Genomic DNA, 17,796 nt, shown 5'->3' with positions numbered 1-17,796 from the left:
TAGCATTTACCGAATCATTAAGACTAATAATAACAAATGTTGAGGAAGGGATATTTTCCTCTATGATTTACATTTTAAAAGTGATCAACTAATCTCCATGCAATGCAGGGGAAATAAAGCCTCGATTATTTATGTTATTTCTTGCAAGAGTTAAATATCTTAGAACGTTTGGTTACCAGCATAGTAAGGGAACAGACAACTAGATAGTCGTGGTGAATATCAGTTAAACTTCAAAATAAAAAACAATCCGAAAACTAAATTTACCCAACAAGTGATAATAACATTCAGCTCCAAAGCAAGGATGAATTGAAAACTTGTGTATCCTTCCAGGTATAAGAAAACGCTTTTATTTGAAATAAATGAATGCTGGTTAACATGCATTTTAAATGCCAATAAATTGCATAATGTAGTTTGTGTTTTATTATCTACCAAAAGAAAGGTTTATCAGATTCACGCTAGGTTAATGTCAAAACCACAAAACTAACGTTTTTTCCGTTTTCCTCTAAGGTAGACTTCTGTCTACGGTTAAAACTCTTACGTAAATTGCATTCCGTTTTTAATGATGCCTTGATGCTTGCGACAAATCTTTAAGTTCAATGCTTACTTTTGATTTGTATTTAGAAAAGTTTATGTTCACATAGTTTTAACAATCACAACCTAACTTTTAAATAACTTAAACTATCATCATTGATACAAAGGCCGATCATACATAAGTTTAAAAATATATATTTTTCTACCATGATACCTAGAATGTGTGCTTTCGGACTTAAAATAACAGAATTATAACAAACGAGGTTCAAAGTGACCTTAGTCTTACCCTGTGCCATTACACGGTGTTTATGTTTAAATGTTTGGTTACTTAGCTTGTTTCTGTAGTTTTTCACATAAGTATTTATACACAAATTTAAATTAAACTTTTAATAATATATTTAGCAGTTTAGAATGAATTGCCAGAATAAAAACACCACACAACTTTGTTTGATTTCATTGTCTTACTTGACGTTTTATTGTTTCAAGTTAATGTAAGACAGCGTATTCTGAATGGGTTTATTTAATTTTGCTGGCTATGTAGAATCTGATTATTAACTCGCATTGGCAAAAATGCTCCAACAAACTTCTAAAAATACTTATATATATCGTCATAAAAATGATTCAGTAATTAAGGTTTTAAAGGGAAGTTGTGTTGATTGGGGTGGGGGTAATAAAGATGTTTTAATGATGGCTGGATTACGTATTGACCCCAACACAATCCCCGTGCGGTTTAAAAAGGGAATTCATAAGTCGTAAGGGGGACATTTACCCTGTGCATTTAATGAAGTAAAAAGCAAACAAGAATAATCTGGACGCTATAGTTCAATGTTTAACAACCTGGAATGACGACTTAAAACGCTACACAACCGATTTAGGAGAACACTGAGAGGACAACTGCATTGGAATAACATCCGAACATGCCCATGCCAATGAGAGATCATACTAAGTGAAATGGCAACCAACCAGGCCCTGTGTGAGTCAGTTTCCCGCGATTTTAATGTATAAGCCATACGAAGTCTAAGCCCGGGTGAAATAGGAACAAGCTAAACCTTGTGCGAGTAATCATGGTTTGGTTGCAATACTTCACCTCAGATATGTGACATCCTCGGTTAAGTGGGAACCTACCAGGTTCTGTTCGCGCTATCTTGGTTCGATTGCAATGTATCAACTAGAAGGTTCAGCCAAAGCTAAATGAGAACCAAACTGTATTAAATGGCCACATATTCATTCGGTTGAGGAGTCATTGCTTGTTAAATGGTACCCCGGTGGTTCTGTTCGCTTGGTTTGGTTATAACGTGTTATTCCAATGGGGGTCCTTTCCGGTTAAATGGAAACCAACAATTTTGTATTATATCTTTCTCAGTTGTCAGTGCTTTTATCGTGACCTCAGAGTGACGCATTTACCTTATTTGTATCATAGTTATTAATATAACTATTTTTCTTAATTCAATATTAATATTGATTATTATATTGATAGTGATTATTATATGAATATTGATTATTATTATTAAGAGAGATAACTCTAGTAACCATAACTTAAGACAAAAAAAAATGTTGAACCTTTTTATTTTCAGTATCAATGTTTGTCGGTAATATATTGACTTCAGACTTGAATGCATCAAAACCTTCATCGAAGACATAATGGGTATCGAATGAAACTACACTAATTTCCAAAGTGTATTGTGTTGTTGTTTTTTAATTGAATTTCAACAGAGTTTTAAAGAAAGACAATTCTAGTAAGCATGTAATAGTAAGCACAACGGTAATAACAGTTGCTCCCCTTTAATAATTAGTATCAATGTTGCAGGTTATGTAAACAGATGTTCATACATAACAAAAACAGATAAGAAGGTGAAAGAAAAACGCTAGTAGTGGACTTCGCGCGATATAGTAAAGACAGAACTATGTATTCAACATTAGACACCTTAATGAACTTTACGCAAATGAAATATACCATGTTCGGCCTGTAAATATCATAACGTATTTCTGTGATAATATAAATAAGATATCACTAAGTGCGCTTGTGATAAACGAATTTGATATTATTGTGAATCAGGTTGTCTAACGTCAACTAAAAATTGAGAGTATGTTAAAAGTTTACTGTGCTGATTAAAATCATGCACTTACCAATTAGGTGTCATATAGTACACTTCAACAGAACATACACCACATGTTTGATGTCAATCATACATTTTAATTACTAATGTGATTAAGGTTTCCTTCGCTCTGTGTCTACACATAAATTGATTCAAACGAATTTAGTGCAACTTTGAATATCTTGTGAAATATTCCCAAATAAGTTGTCAATACTCTTCTGATGAAAATCATTTCAGGTGAACAAGTGATCAATTTGATACACATAACCTTTTCATAAAATTGTTTATTGTTGATGATTACGTTCATTTTTTTCCCTAACCTAATGATCCCTGCAGTAGTTATGGATCAAATATATTGTTTTAATTTTAACAGAACACGCATTATAAATTGTATTTGTTATACATATATATCGGATGAAACCAAGATTGACTCAGTGTCTTCAATCGTGATATCGTAACCGTTTTATATGGTGTTTCACAAACTAATTTGATTCAAATATATACATCATTATTAACGTTGATGCAGCTAAGCTGCAATTCCGAGAGTTTGAACATTTGTGATGTTTTCATTAAACCATGCTAAACGATGTGTAAAGAATGTGTCAGCGATGTCATGATGATTTCAAGTTAGTATTAGCTAAGTAATGAAGACTTCTTGAAATATGCGGCCTAGACACTTCACATAAAGACTGATTCCTTACTTTAACAAAACCATGACACAAACCACAACACTGGTGATAATTATTCAGCGTTGCTGTAGCTGTCAATCCTGTTTACCACTGTCAAAGACCTTCTATGTAAACATTTGTTTTGCTTGATAACAGTCTCTTAATCCAACTTGGAATGGCGTTTCTGTAACCTGAAGCACTTCTGTATACCAGTTTCCACAGCTGGGGTTTGGCTTCAAGGTGTTCTTTGTCACTTCCTTGGATGGTGCTTAACTCCTTTAAAAATATATAAAATATTTGTATAAATGCTACATAAAACATTATGAATTTCAAACTAATTTGGGACTTGATATCGTCCGCCGATAGCTGGTTAGAGAAAAAAGAAGTGATAGCAGCATTGTTGGAGAACAGAAGAAACGGTGACCATAACGTTTTCAGCATCTGAAATCTGTCATAGATGTGCAATGCTTGAGAAAGATTATTAGTAGTTATTTTAAATCATATCTATCACGACAAAGTCATAATCAGAAAATCCCCACACAAGGATATATTTTTATTTTTGACAATTGAATGCAAGACCTTGATCTAAATATATGTATTAACTAATTGAAAAAAACACTTCATGAACAATGTCTCTTGGACCATACCAGGTGCCTGAGTCCGAGTTAAGTTGAATGTCTCTAAGTCAAAGAAAGGATATATGTTCAATTGTGCTCATTTTAATGTTTTATTTTTATACAAAAGCAATGAAATTATTTCTGACATTCATATGATCATAACTGTCCTCATCTAACTGATAATTCCCATGAACCTCATTAGTGCTTCTTGGGTCAATGGCCAATTTGACATAGGGCATTTATGATTGAATCAATGGTCCTGAAATGAACTTTCACATATTTATAATATATATATATTTACATTTAAAGTACTATATTAAATTGTGAATGCTATAAAAATATAAATATGTGATAATGCAATGCTAAATTAAGGTTGTGTGTGGGAAAATGCCCACATCTTATCTGCAATAAATGGTCAAGAAAGTTTCTAATGTCACCAAGCTATCCTATGTAAATATATACATATTACACCTATTAAAGAGTCCACAATCACAAACTTACCAATGTTTGAACTCGGGGCAATGTCCACATAATAATGAGCTGGACCATTGTGAACATCAGAGTTGCCTGAAGTTAAACAAACACATCACATAATTCAGTAATAATGCAGTTGAGAAACATCTGATAAAAAAAACTTCCACTGAAGGCAATTGAAGACACACAGTGTTAACTGACAGGCAACTGAGGACAGTGTGTGAGAAAAGACAAGCTATTGAGATATTATGAAACATAGGGCTAGAGTAATGTAAAGACACATTAGGAGTCCACAATCACAAACTTACCATTTGTTTGAACTCGCGGCAATGTCCTCATAATAATGAGCTGGACCATTGTGAACATCAGAGTTGCCTGAAGTTAAACAAACACATCACATAATTCAGTAATAATGCAGTTGAGAAACACCTGATAAAAAAACTCCCACTGAAGGCAATTGAAGACACACAGTGTTAACTGACAGGCAACTGAGGACAGTGTGTGAGAAAAGACAAGCTACTGAGATACAACATGTACTATGAAACATTAGGGCTATAGTAATGTTAAGACACATTAAGAGTCTGCAATCACAAACTTACCAATGTTTGAACTTGGGGCAATGTCCACATAATAATGAGCTGGACCATTGTGAACATCAGAGTTGCCTGAAATAAACAAACACATCACATAATTCAGTAATGATGCAGTTAAGAAACATCTGGTATAATTAAAATCTCCCACTGAAGGAAATTGAAGACACAGCCGGGCTTCCATTTAAGGAAGTTTGGAAGTATCTTACTCCCTTGAAATGGGTTAAAACTTCCAAACTTAATTCCTTGGAAGTACAAAAACTTCCATAATTTTGAAGAAACTTCCAAAGTAAAAAGTTTGAAAGTTCAAAATATCAAAACCTGGTGTCAATATTACTTTTATGCTCAAAATTTCAATCAGTCTTGGAGAAAAATGAGTAATTATAACACAAATCTGTGAATTTGGCAAGATATAGCTTCAACATTATGAGATTTTTAACATACTATTTAAAAAAATACTGGAAAAGAAGAAATTGTACTCAGGGAAACTTAAACCATTAAATTATAGTAAAAATCTTCCAATATTGATGGTCAGGAAATTCTTACTTCCAGTTTTAAATTCTTAATGGAAGCCCTTAATGAAACATAAGGGCTGTACTATTGTAAAGGGACATTAAGAGTCCACAATCACAAACTTACCAATGTTTGAACTCGCGGCAATGTCCTCATAATAATGGGCTGGACCATTGTGAACATCAGAGTTGCCTGAAGTTAAACAAACACATCACATAATTCAGTAATAATGCAGTTGAGAAACATCTGATAAAAAAAACTCCCACTGAAGGCAATTGAAGACACACAGTGTTAACTGACAGGCAACTGAGGACAGTGTGTGAGAAAAGACAAGCTACTGAGATACAGCATGTACTATGAAACATTAGGGCTATAGTAATGTTAAGACACATTAAGAGTCTGCAATCACAAACTTACCAATGTTTGAACTTGGGGCAATGTCCTCATAATAATGAGCTGGACCATTGTGAACATCCGAGTTGCCTGAAATAAACAAACACATTGATAACATAATTCAGTAATAATGCAGTTGAGAAAAATCTCCCTTTTAGATACAGCATTCCCAGGAAACACAGTGTGTAACGACAGGCAAATGAGGGCAGGGTCTTAGAAAACAAGAAATATCATTACCAAAAATAAACAACATAGATAAAATTGTATTCTTTTATTTATCTAAAAACTATACTTAGATTCACTTCCAGCAGACATTTTATTGATTTTAAAAGTAATGTTATTAATTTGGTTACTGTTTTTTATTGTTCATTTAAAGCTGCACTCTCACAGATTGAACGTTTTGACAACATTTTTATTTTTTGTCTTGGAACCAACCAATTGTTGCGAAAATCCATGGAAACCATTTATATAAGACTGCTGACAAAAAAAAGGTCGCAGATTTTTACATTTAAGTAAAAAAAATGATGTTTTGTGCATTTTTCTTAAACAGTTAGTAATGGTTTAGGCCATAAAACATTAATTTCGAACGGAAATATGAAAATCCACCATCTGATTTTTTGTCAGCAATCTTAAATCATTAGTTTGCAGACAGTTATGCACAAATTTGGCCTTTCCGAGACAAAAAATAAAAAAAAAAGCTGTAAAAATGGTATATCTGTGAGAGTGCAGCTTTAACAAACCCGCCGCTCAAAAAAAGCAACTTCAGAAAAAAAATGAAATTGGAAATCCCAAACTTTTTTAATCCCTCCGCCCCGAATATAACCCGTCGATTAAAATAATATGTCATGGAAAAAAGACAACTTCTTCCACATTCAGCTTTTCATCGTTTCTATAGCCAGTCTATAAGTCATCCAATTGTAAGCCCTGACAACAATGCTCGAGAAACTGGCGGACTGGTTTTAGTTAAGCTATTTCTCGGACAGCAAAACAGTAAATTCATTTGTTAAAATAAATGAAAGTGATACGTTCTCCGATATTTTTAACACAAGCATTCCCTCTTATACAATCGTAAGGCTGTACGTGGATATCGAACGGCTGAAAATGCAAGTAAACATGAAGAGGAGATCGCCATACCTAAAGACAGGCTCCATGTTGAAACAATTTGGGGAAAAATTCATTGTCATAGAGGTTTTGTCAAAAATTGAGAAAGAAATCATGCCACCTACAATGACTGTATATGCATTTGATATAATGATGTCCACGACAAAGAAATTCCCAAGGCTAATAGTTAACTGGTTTTACCTGACCTCAGGGAAATAGTTTTGATTATTAATCAACACAACATTCAGTTAATTTTAATAGTCGACACATGTAAAGATTAAATAATTAGAAAACCATCCAGGAAGTGACTGACGTGTGAAATAGTTTTAGTGTTTAATAAAAGAACTTGTGTAAAGATTCAATGCTGTGAACACCATCCACAGAGTCAGTAACTGTTGTGTGCAATTGTTTCAGTTAGTTTTTAACAAAAAAATGTTTTTGAAGATTCAGTGATGAGAACAGTATCCAGTCAGTATAAACTATCATGTTATGATTCAAATGGAACTGACTTATGTTTAATATAAAAAATGTGTTATGATTGTGAACAGTGTTATGATTGGGAACAGTGTTATGATTGTGAACAGTATCTAGTCAGTATTACCAGTCATGTTATAATTATAATGGAACTTATTTGATTAAAATAATTTTTTTGTTAAATTGTGAACAGTACCTAGTCAGTTTTAACTATCAAGTGATCAATTATAAAAAAAATAATAGTAGTGATCAATATAGAACTGCTATAAAGATTTATTGATGTGAACACCATTTAGGCAGTATTTGTTTAGTGATTGGAAGAATTTTTTTTTAATATAGCACTGTTGGTAAAATTCAAGCCTATTTGGTGTGTTAAGTATTAAATTCAAGAGATTAATAATAAGCTTATTAAACAAGAGGGCCAAATGGCCCTGAATCGCTCACCTGTCATATATTGCACATTCTTCAATGTATATACAAATATTGAAAACCTAAGCCTATGAACACGGGGCGTGGCCAATTCTGACCCCAGGGCTAAAGTTTGAACAATCTTAATAGTGGTCCGATAAACGATGCTTCATACCAAATATATAAGGCCTTCGCCTTTTGGTTTCGGAGAAGAAGATTTTTTAAGTTTTCATCATATACATATATAAGGAAACCCATGACCGCCCGGGTGGGGCCAATTTTTGACCCCAGAGCCAAAGATTGAACAATATTGGTACAAGTCAACTAGATGATATATCATGCCAAATATCTAAGGTCTTGTCACTACTTGATTTAAGTGTGTATCTATATATGTATATTTGTTATTAATTGTTGTATGTGGCCCATATTGAAAATTGGTATGTGTACTAAATATATTATCCAGTTTAAATTAAGACGTTACTTTTTTTTGTGAGTTCGGAGAAGATTTTTTAAGTTTTCACTATAACACATATAGAGAAAACCCATCAGCCCCGGGGTGTGGCCAATTTTGACCCCAGGGCCATAATTTGAACAAACTTTGTAGAGGTCCACTAGACGATGAATCATGCCAAATATCTAAGCTCTAAGCAACGTTAGTTCAGAGGAGATGATTTTTGAAGTTTTCACTATAAACATATAGAGAATACCCATGACCCCCCGGGGCGGGGCCAATTTTGACCCCAGGGCCATAATTTGAACAAACTTTGTAGAGGTCCACTAGACGATGAATCATGCCAAATATCTAAGCTCTAGGCCAAGTAAGTTCAGAGGGGAAGATTTTTTAAGTTTTCACTATAAACATATAGAGAAAACCCATGACCCCCCGAGGCGGGGACAATTTTGACCCCAGGGCCATAATTTGAACAAACTTTGTAGAGGTCCACTAGACGATGAATCTTGCCATATATCTAAGCTCTAGGCCAAGTAAGTTCACAGGAGAAGATTTTTTAAGGTTTTCACTATAAACATAAAAAGAAAACCCATGACCCCCCGGGGCGGGGCCAATTTTGACCCCAGGGCCATAATTTGAATAATCTTTGTAAAGGTCTACTAGACGATGAATCATGCCAAATATCTAAGCTCTAGTCCAAGTAAGTTCAGAGGAGAAGATTTTTTAAGTTTTCACTATAAACATATAGAGAAAACACATGACCCCCCGGGGCGGGGACAATTTTGACCCCAAGGCCATAATTTGAACAATCTTTGTAAAGGTCCACTAGACGATGAATCATGCCAAATATCTAAGCTCTAGTAAGTTAAGAGGAGAAGATGTTTGAAGTTTTAACTATAAACATATCAAGTATACCCATGACCCCCCGGGGCGGGGCCAATTTAGACCCCAAGGCCATAATTTGAACAATCTTTGTAGAGGTCCGCTAGACGATGAATCATGCCAAATATATAAGCTCTAGGCCAAGTAAGTTCAGAGGAGAAGATTTTTTAAGGTTTTCACTATAAATATATAAAGAAAACAAATGACCCACCGGGGCGGGGCCAATTTTGACCCCAGGGCCATAATTTGAACAAACTTTGTAGAGGTCCAATAGACGTTGAATCATGCCAAATATCTAAGCTCTAGGCCAAGTAATTTCAGAGGAGAAGAATTTTTTAAGTTTTCACTATAAACATATAGAGAAAACACATGACCCCCAGTGGCGGGCCAATTTTGATCCCAAGGCCATAATTTGAACAAACTTTGTAGAGGTCCACTAGACGATGAATCATGCCAAATATCTAAGCTCTAGGCAAAGTAAGTTCAGAGGAGAAGATTTTTTAAGTTTTCACTATAAACATATAGAGAAAACCCATGACCCCCAGGGGCGGGGCCAATTTTGACCCAAGGGCCATAATTTGAACAATCTTTGTAGAGGACCATTTGGTGATCCTACCTTCCATATATCAACGGCCTAAGCCTTGTGGTTTGGGAGAAGAAGATTTTTAAAGTTTTTCCTTTTGGTTGCCATGGCAACCCGAGTTCTGCATGGAATTGAATTCTTTGAACAACTTTGTTAGAAGACCACCCAAGGACCATCCCTATGAAGTTTTATTAATATTGGCCAAGCGGTTAAGGAGGAGATGTCTTTTAAGTAAATTGTTGACGGACGACGCACGACGGATGCCGGACAAAAGGCGATCACAAAAGCTCACCTTGTCACAAAGTGACTAAAAATGTATCCTACCAAAATATATAACAAGATTTCGACATTTAAAAATGAAAGGCCTTTGTCCAAATATGTCACAACTGTGAATCTGTTCACCTTATATATTAAAGTGTGTAAGCCAAGTTGATTAGAACTTGGAATTGTGTGTGCATGAAGTGGTTTAAAAACAACTGTTTTAACTTTTGTCCTGTCCCTAAAATCAGTCCATCATGTTATTCCTACATAAAAATATATACAAACATTCACAGCATTAAAATAGATGATAATTCAATTTTAACCGGTTAAAATAATGTTGGATTAAGGGTGCTTGTATAACAAATATTTGCTCAAATATCCTCTTTGGAGACCACTAATGGACACTTAATGACATATTTGTTGTTGCGTGATTGGTTGATTGACATGATCACTAGATTTTATCAATGTATTGTTAAAAGGTCAAACTATCCATCACATTTGGATAAGTCCTGGTGGCGTAGTGGTGAAAGCATTGGGTTTCTATTTTTTTCCTCACTTAGCAGGCATGGGTTCGCACCTAACTTTATAAAAGTAAAATACTTTTTTTATACAATAATTATACACTATATATATTTTTCTGCAATTTGAGTAAAATTATAATAAATAAGTGTTTGCATATATATGCATTACCAGAAAAACAATTTTTGGTCCAAAAACACGAGTGAGTCCCTTAAAAATGCAAGAAAATATGAACATATTTAACATCTAACATTAACAACATACAAATTTCACATTTTACCCTGGTCATTCTCCTAAAAAAAGAGGATTAATGCACCAGTCCATTGTAACAACAGACCCCTAGCTCCGGGAAATAGAGGGGATTTTGACTTTCGGTCAAGCCAATCCTGGGTAAAATCACCAGCCTGCTGGGACAAACTGCTGGTAAAATCCCTGCAAAAATGGCCCCGGACCCCAGGATAACTAAGTAAGGCCCATTCTCCGCTATTTTCCCCCAAAACAAAACCACTGCATTCACTCGACACTGTGGGTCCACCTAAAAGGTAAAAACACGGCCCATTTCCCCGCTTTCCCTTGTATACTCCCGGACCTGGGGGGAACTTTGGCCCTGAGGGGGAGGGGGGGCATGGTTTCAATTGACTGGTGCTGCATAAATCATGCTTAGTTTTTATATAGATCTGCAAACGTTTTCACTGCTACTGTTATAAATTGTCCCCCAAAGATAAATGACTTCAGAAAGAATAGCTTTTACAGGTGTAAGCGACACACACTTCAAAACATGCCAGTATTTGCTAATTTCAGGTCCTCAGGGATGATAACAGAGCCAAGTTGCCAATCCTGAAAATGTCTGCGTGGGGTTCAGGGGGCCGCTCAAGGCCCCCGATGGGTCCAGGGCAAAGCCCTGGTGGGGGGACATGGGGGCAAAGCCCCCCGAAGCTTTCCGTATTTCAGGGATTCTAATACCCTTTTTTGCCTTAGAATAGTGTTCAAGGAGTACATCTTTCGTAAAATTATGTTCAACAGGAGACATCCACAATCAGAACAATTATCAGGAATCTTAGCAGTGAAGTTTAACACAGTTGTCTTTAAACAAAGTTAAATTTACTCTTTTTTTACCTGAAGTCACAGGCATTGGACATGTACCTGACATTTTGGTTCAGTTGTCCACTTCCCATAAAACTCAACTGGCTATGATCAAATGCCTGTGTATGAACAGTCTACACTGTGGGATGTTTGATTTATAATAATGAACAACATATCAATTATCATGCTTGCAAATGTTTATTGTAAAAGTGTTATTTATTCAATTTTTATGTATCACAAGAGTATTTATTCAATTTTCTGCATATTTGATGAGAATATAATGTTGTTAATTATTATATATATTATTACAAGTAATATCCAAAAATACCTGCACAAATTGCAATGTCCATACTTAGGTTGTTAGGTTTGGATATATGACACATCTGTTCTGTCCTCTGCATCTTCTTTGGGCTGCCATTACGCTTCATCACCTGGCAAATATCAACAGCAAACTTTATTTCTGTTTCTAAAGTATGGAAATGTAATGAGATCTTCAAACCTGAGGGCCGGTTCTGTTTGTCGAGTTTTAGTAGGACCGAGAATTCTGCAACACATTTTTGCGATGTGAATTATGTCATTAATATTTCGCAATGTGGTGATTTGTAAGCGATGCTCCAGAGTCATTTCCCACATAGAAATAAAAGCTTGATGAGGAAAGGCTTTTAAAAGACTGTAGAGTGATTCTTAGTTTATTTTAAAACAATAAATTAAAATTGTTTTTTGCGAAAGGGTCACCAATTTTTTGGAGTAGGTGATCCTGTGGGTCAACTGATAAAAATATTTGTGTAGCGCCCTGCATTTATTCATCGGAATCAGAAAATACCATTTTGGTAGGATGTATATTAGGTGAGCCAATATAGAAAAATATGGCAAGATTTGAAAAATTCATTAATTATAAAATCAAAAATAAGCATGTTGATGAATTTAATAGAAAAAAGCATCATCATTTTGAATTTGTATTACAGAAAATGAATGGATATAAAGAGATATGTCCTGAGTGAAGTGAATAAGTGATACAGAAAACCTAAGGTCCTAATTACCATTAAATACTGGAGATTCCCTTTTAAAACTGCCTGTGCATCCTTGGGACTCCTCAAGATTCACTTAATTATTGTGAAGGGCCCTCGGTTGTATGATTCCTGGATTTTTAGTGATGTTTTGTTTAAACATCATTAAAAAAACATGGACAGCATATTATGCACCAGTCAACTGCAACCCCCCCCCCACCCTGTCCTGGGAATAGAGGGGACTTTGACATTCAGTCCAGCAAATCCTGGGTAGAATCTGGGCCCTGAGAGAACAATTGCTAATGCCCATGCTCCCACACCCAAGGTATATATGAGGTAAGGCCCATCTCCCCAATATACCCCCAGACTAGTCTAAAATAATAGACGTGTTATAAGGGTTTCTTCTAATCCCTAACATCTAAACGGGTTTGTGCAAAAACAGGGGGTTTTTGAAAATTTTGAAATTGTATTTAGAGAAGTATTTCATGTTTGAAATAGATAATAAAGGTTTATATTCATTTTTTACCATGTAAGTGCAAAGATATTTTGCTCAAAACAAGCATTACATGCATTTAAACCCAGGATGTACCTTTCCAATAAAATGAAACATGACTGACACAGACAACAATTATGCAAATCCTAACAACTCGGCCATCTCCGGCACGCTTCGAGATATACCTCATAAATACAATCGTAACAACTCGGCATCCCCCGAGGTGTTCCAATTGTTGTAAAACTGTGAACCCAGCCTTGCAGGTGCCCTTCATGTATATATATTGTTATGTTTTGACGGTATGAAATGAAAAAAAACACAGCACTCATAATTATTCGTTGGATATTTTTTTTTGGTGTACGGAACTAATACGAAATAACATTATCTGGTAATATTTATTGTTTATATGATATTTTATTGACGCAATATGCTTTAACCAGGAAACATGATCGGAATAACTACCCACTTTTGGTACAAAACAATTTGTACGTGAAGGATTAGCCATATCAAATCGTAAAAAAATCTGTCAACATACAATTATTTGGATTATCCCCTAGTCATTCTAAAATGACTAGACTATCCCCCAGACCTGGTAGGGCGTGGTTACAATTAATTGGTGAATTAGAATGGCTATTTTAATGTCATAGAAAAATTGTTGTTGTTTTTTGTTAACCTGGTCAAAATGCTAATTTGGCGAACCATATACTATAGTTTCATAAAGAATCCAATTACATTTTAACCTCAAGCACCTGTGATTTTAACAAACAATTATTGTACCCAACTGGTCATACATTACTGTACAGTACTGTTACTATACATCATTAACATGTGAATCTTAAAAGCAGAATGTAAAGTTTACATCTTTAAAATGTTGAAGACATTACAGAAATCGCAGTCCTAAAATTTCCTAGTAATTTTTTACAAGAATGGTCGCGAAAATACATGACATATATTATTTATCACGAATAATTAAAAATCCATTGCTTACATAATCATTATTGTACTGTTTTCGTATTAACTGCAACATAATCACACATGATTTGAATGAATAGATACAACTTATAACACAGGATATACGTAAATCAACATTGCTTACGGTTCTGTCTGGTGTTGACCGTCAAATGAGGCATCGAGTGCGAAACACAAAATATGGCGAATTTCGTAATCGACACACTCGACCGACACACTCGACCTTGACACCTCCGACTAAGGCCCACTATTTTTTTATTATTTATTTTTATGTTTTAGCCCAAAACGAGTATTTTAAGAGTAATTTATTTTTTTGTCAAATGAGGACGTTCTCACTTGACCGAAATGTCCTCAGTCGCTGCTGTTATTTCTAATAAATGTCTTCAGTTGACGGTCTGTACACACGCACGCACGCACGCACGCACGCACGCACGCACGCACGCACGCACGCACACACACATATATATATATATATTTACACCAAAACGTAGTAATGAGAAATATGTGATTGCTATATTTGAAGCTGTAGTGTACACCGTTTTGTAAACATATACGTAGAGCATATTATCTCAGCTCTCTGAAGAATCAGCTGACTCAGTTACATGGTAAAGGTTGTCTTACATTTAATTCCAGCTCCTAATTAAAAAGGCAAGGTCATTGTTTGAGGTCAATATTGTACACTTTTGCTTTTTTAGCGATACTTCGTATTTCAGTCATAATTTTGTTTTTATTAATATTAAGTAAATTAAATATTATCGGAAAAGCAAAACATCCTAGGTTTACCAGCAGACGAGTAATGCTCTTACCTTAAAGGTCCTTAAAGGTTGATGTCACTATTGGAGCTCAATGGGTAACAACTTAGATTTGTTAGTAATAGTTCGTGTCACATCCATAACTTTGTTATATCTGATTAGAATTGAATAATGTCCAATATGTGGATTATCAACCTTACAATGGTAAGGTGTGTCGCGAAAAAGGTTAAAGCTATCACCTTAAAGTTATACACTATTTATCTGTGCACTAATACTGTTCAATATAAACAGGCAATGCTGCCTGAAATTGAAATAAAGTAAAACTGCGATTGCTCGAGGTCGCCAGAGACCGAGCCAAAACCTCGAGGGAACCGATGTTTCGAGCGACCCGATTTTCAATTTTCCACTTTGATATGAAAAATCTGTCAGTGTATTTTAAGTTTGGAGTCGTCAAACAGACTGTTTACTTAGACACCGATTATGTGTTGCGTTGTGGCAATTGCTAATATGTTCAAATGTTGATATAAACTGAATGTAAAACGCAAAAGAAAAAAAAATCTATAAATAATAATGTTTATTTTAACAAAAAAGCACATTTTCGTAACAAGCAACATTTGAATGATAGTTCATTTTGTGGCATTAGTCAGATTTAAGTTTCGCAAAATCAAGGATTGTTGATTGGCGCATCTTGTCAGTTTCGCAAAACTGTTCAATCGTAATATGACGTGACAGCGTACAGAGCGTCTGAAGATCACGGTCAGCATCGGCAGTGACTTCAAAGAACCTTCTGACCACCTCTTAAGAGTTAACTTCTCCTCTGTAACTTCTCATAATTCAAATGCCTATATCAACTAATATCGGTCATGCGTGTGAAAAACGTTTTTTTACACCTTATCAAATTGCCTTTCAACTGTCATTGCAATTTTTACAACTTGCGAAAATTTTAACACCTAGCAATTGTTTGTTTATTTTGGAACACGCGTTCGTGAAAATAAAAAAGTTCGGGACCAAGCTCCGACCTCGAGGGAACGCCGGTTCTCGAACGACCGCTTGTTTGTGTGAACGCAGTTTCACTGTACATGCTATCTATAGCGTTAAACGTATATACTTACTATAATTCTTTAACATTCCATTCAAAATAAATTGATTAAACAATAAAAAGGCATGTCATGTTTCCCCTCAGAAAATTCACTCACTCTGTTGCTAGTTTCCGTTAATTTTTCACGGAATCAATTGTGTATCAGGCCGTAAGCAAGTAAAATTCTAGTCAAGCTGAAACTATTTGATCTCTGAGACATTCATAGTTGTCGTGCTGCTTGCAGATATCAAACTAAATTCAAATTATATAACAACTATACAGTATGTGCATTTATGAGACATAATAAAACATATTAGTCTAAAGAATCATTTGCATCCTGGACAACTTACGGGTACCTAAAATTTAATTATATTGTACCTTAAAAGTCAAAGTCAAATTTATTTTTCAAGATGAAGTATAGCTCAATGTGATCTTGTATTATGCATACCACTTGTGGTCTTATCTGAAAGGTCAAGGGAACACTACGTCAACACGAAGCATAAAACAATTATCATAATATGTGACTGAGCCATTTCTTTTAAAAGGATAATGGAAATTCACAGAATGATCAAGCTCCATTAGAAAGTATGTTGCGCATGAGTTTTGTGTTTTCAGAGGTCAAGGTTACTCATTACTTAAAAGATAATGAATCCGTTCTGATCCAATCGTTTATAATATAACATTTTTTATTGTATATGTATAATAACATCTCTGAGTTTGTTTGGCTTACCACATGATTTGACAGCATTATTGTTAGGATGATCGTCATTGTTTATAATGTTCATGTATTGTAAGATGATAACATTCTATTCATGAAAACATAGAGAAGTCTTCTTTAACAATATTAAATAATGTTTTTAATGAATTTACCAGAAGAGATAAATGTCACGGTAAAGACAATGTAAACAATACATAATCTTCCTAAGCAAAAATATAGTTGAGATGAAATTTTCAAAATCTAAGATGAAGTTTTGAGTGCGAAACCAGTGGCAATTTTGTAATTTGGTGTTGGTGCGGAAGTGACGTTTTAGAAAAAATGAGCCCTGCAATAGAATATGGGATATCCTTCAGGGTTGGTTCATGCTGTTCACGAGTTGTCTATTAATGGCGTTAAACGTGTTACTGATTTTGACAGAGTTTTCATATTCATACCTGCTGGACACAGGAAAACATATGGAAGAACCAATTATGTAAGGAGCTTCAAGAATTCTTTATCGAATTGTCTACGGTTTTGTCAGCACGCTTTTTTAAGTGTATGTTCCTTGTTGACCTATACGTACTATCAGCATGGAATTAATAAATATGTTAAACAACAGGGTTGACAGGCTTGAAGTCATGGCCAGAATGGAAAGAAATGTATAGTTCCTTAAAAAACTTTATGTGTTTAGTCTCTGTGTGTCTATGGTAGACAGAAAAAACGAGTTAATAAGAGAAAAAGGGTCACTGACTTACGCACTTAATAAATGGCCTTGTGTCAACATACTTTATTGTATAAATTCTGTTACGTGTTTAAGTCGAGTACATTCGCTAAGTCGATATTGTCAATGCAACGGTAACAGGTTATATTTTTAAGCAAACAAATATAATTCACAATTGCGTCAGTTAAGAAATACTGCAACTGGCACATATCCGTTACGATTGGCTACCATAAAGAGAATATTAATGATTGTATAAAATACAATTTAAAAGCATTTTTTGAGGATTTATCACAAAAACATTTATGGTCTGAGTTAACTAAACCATATCATTTCTGACAAGGGTTACGAACTTAAAGGTTTTTGCAAATGAAATTAAGTACTAATACATGTTGTTTAAAGTTGAAAACTATTGAATTAGAAGTAAAACCACCCACA

The 17,796-nt window shown here is 34.7% G+C and overlaps 1 protein-coding gene across 7 annotated transcripts; it reads right to left on the bottom strand.

Annotated features, from left to right (window-relative positions):
* Positions 1-3,297: 3,297 nt before the first annotated feature.
* LOC128240828 (uncharacterized) lies at positions 3,298-14,514 on the bottom strand. 7 transcript variants are annotated; one of them, XM_052957741.1, is made up of 8 exons: positions 14,133-14,514; positions 11,973-12,075; positions 5,907-5,972; positions 5,616-5,681; positions 4,986-5,051; positions 4,695-4,761; positions 4,414-4,479; positions 3,298-3,571 (listed from the first exon to the last, which is right to left on the bottom strand). In XM_052957741.1, exons 1-7 carry the CDS (start codon positions 14,169-14,171, stop codon positions 4,470-4,472), a joined length of 417 nt encoding a protein of 138 aa, XP_052813701.1. In that variant the 5' UTR covers positions 14,172-14,514; the 3' UTR covers positions 3,298-3,571; positions 4,414-4,469. The 7 variants fall into 7 exon arrangements, with proteins under 7 accessions (XP_052813701.1, XP_052813700.1, XP_052813706.1 ...); XM_052957740.1 differs by lacking the exon at positions 4,695-4,761; XM_052957746.1 differs by lacking the exon at positions 4,986-5,051.
* Between the last annotated feature and the right edge of the window lie 3,282 nt (positions 14,515-17,796).

The sequence above is a fragment of the Mya arenaria genome, chromosome 7 (genome assembly GCF_026914265.1).
Source record: "Mya arenaria isolate MELC-2E11 chromosome 7, ASM2691426v1".
In the NCBI taxonomy this organism is placed as follows: domain Eukaryota; kingdom Metazoa; phylum Mollusca; class Bivalvia; order Myida; family Myidae; genus Mya; species Mya arenaria.
Note: the sequence above shows the minus strand (reverse complement) of the source record. Positions and strands in the feature narration are given on the sequence as shown.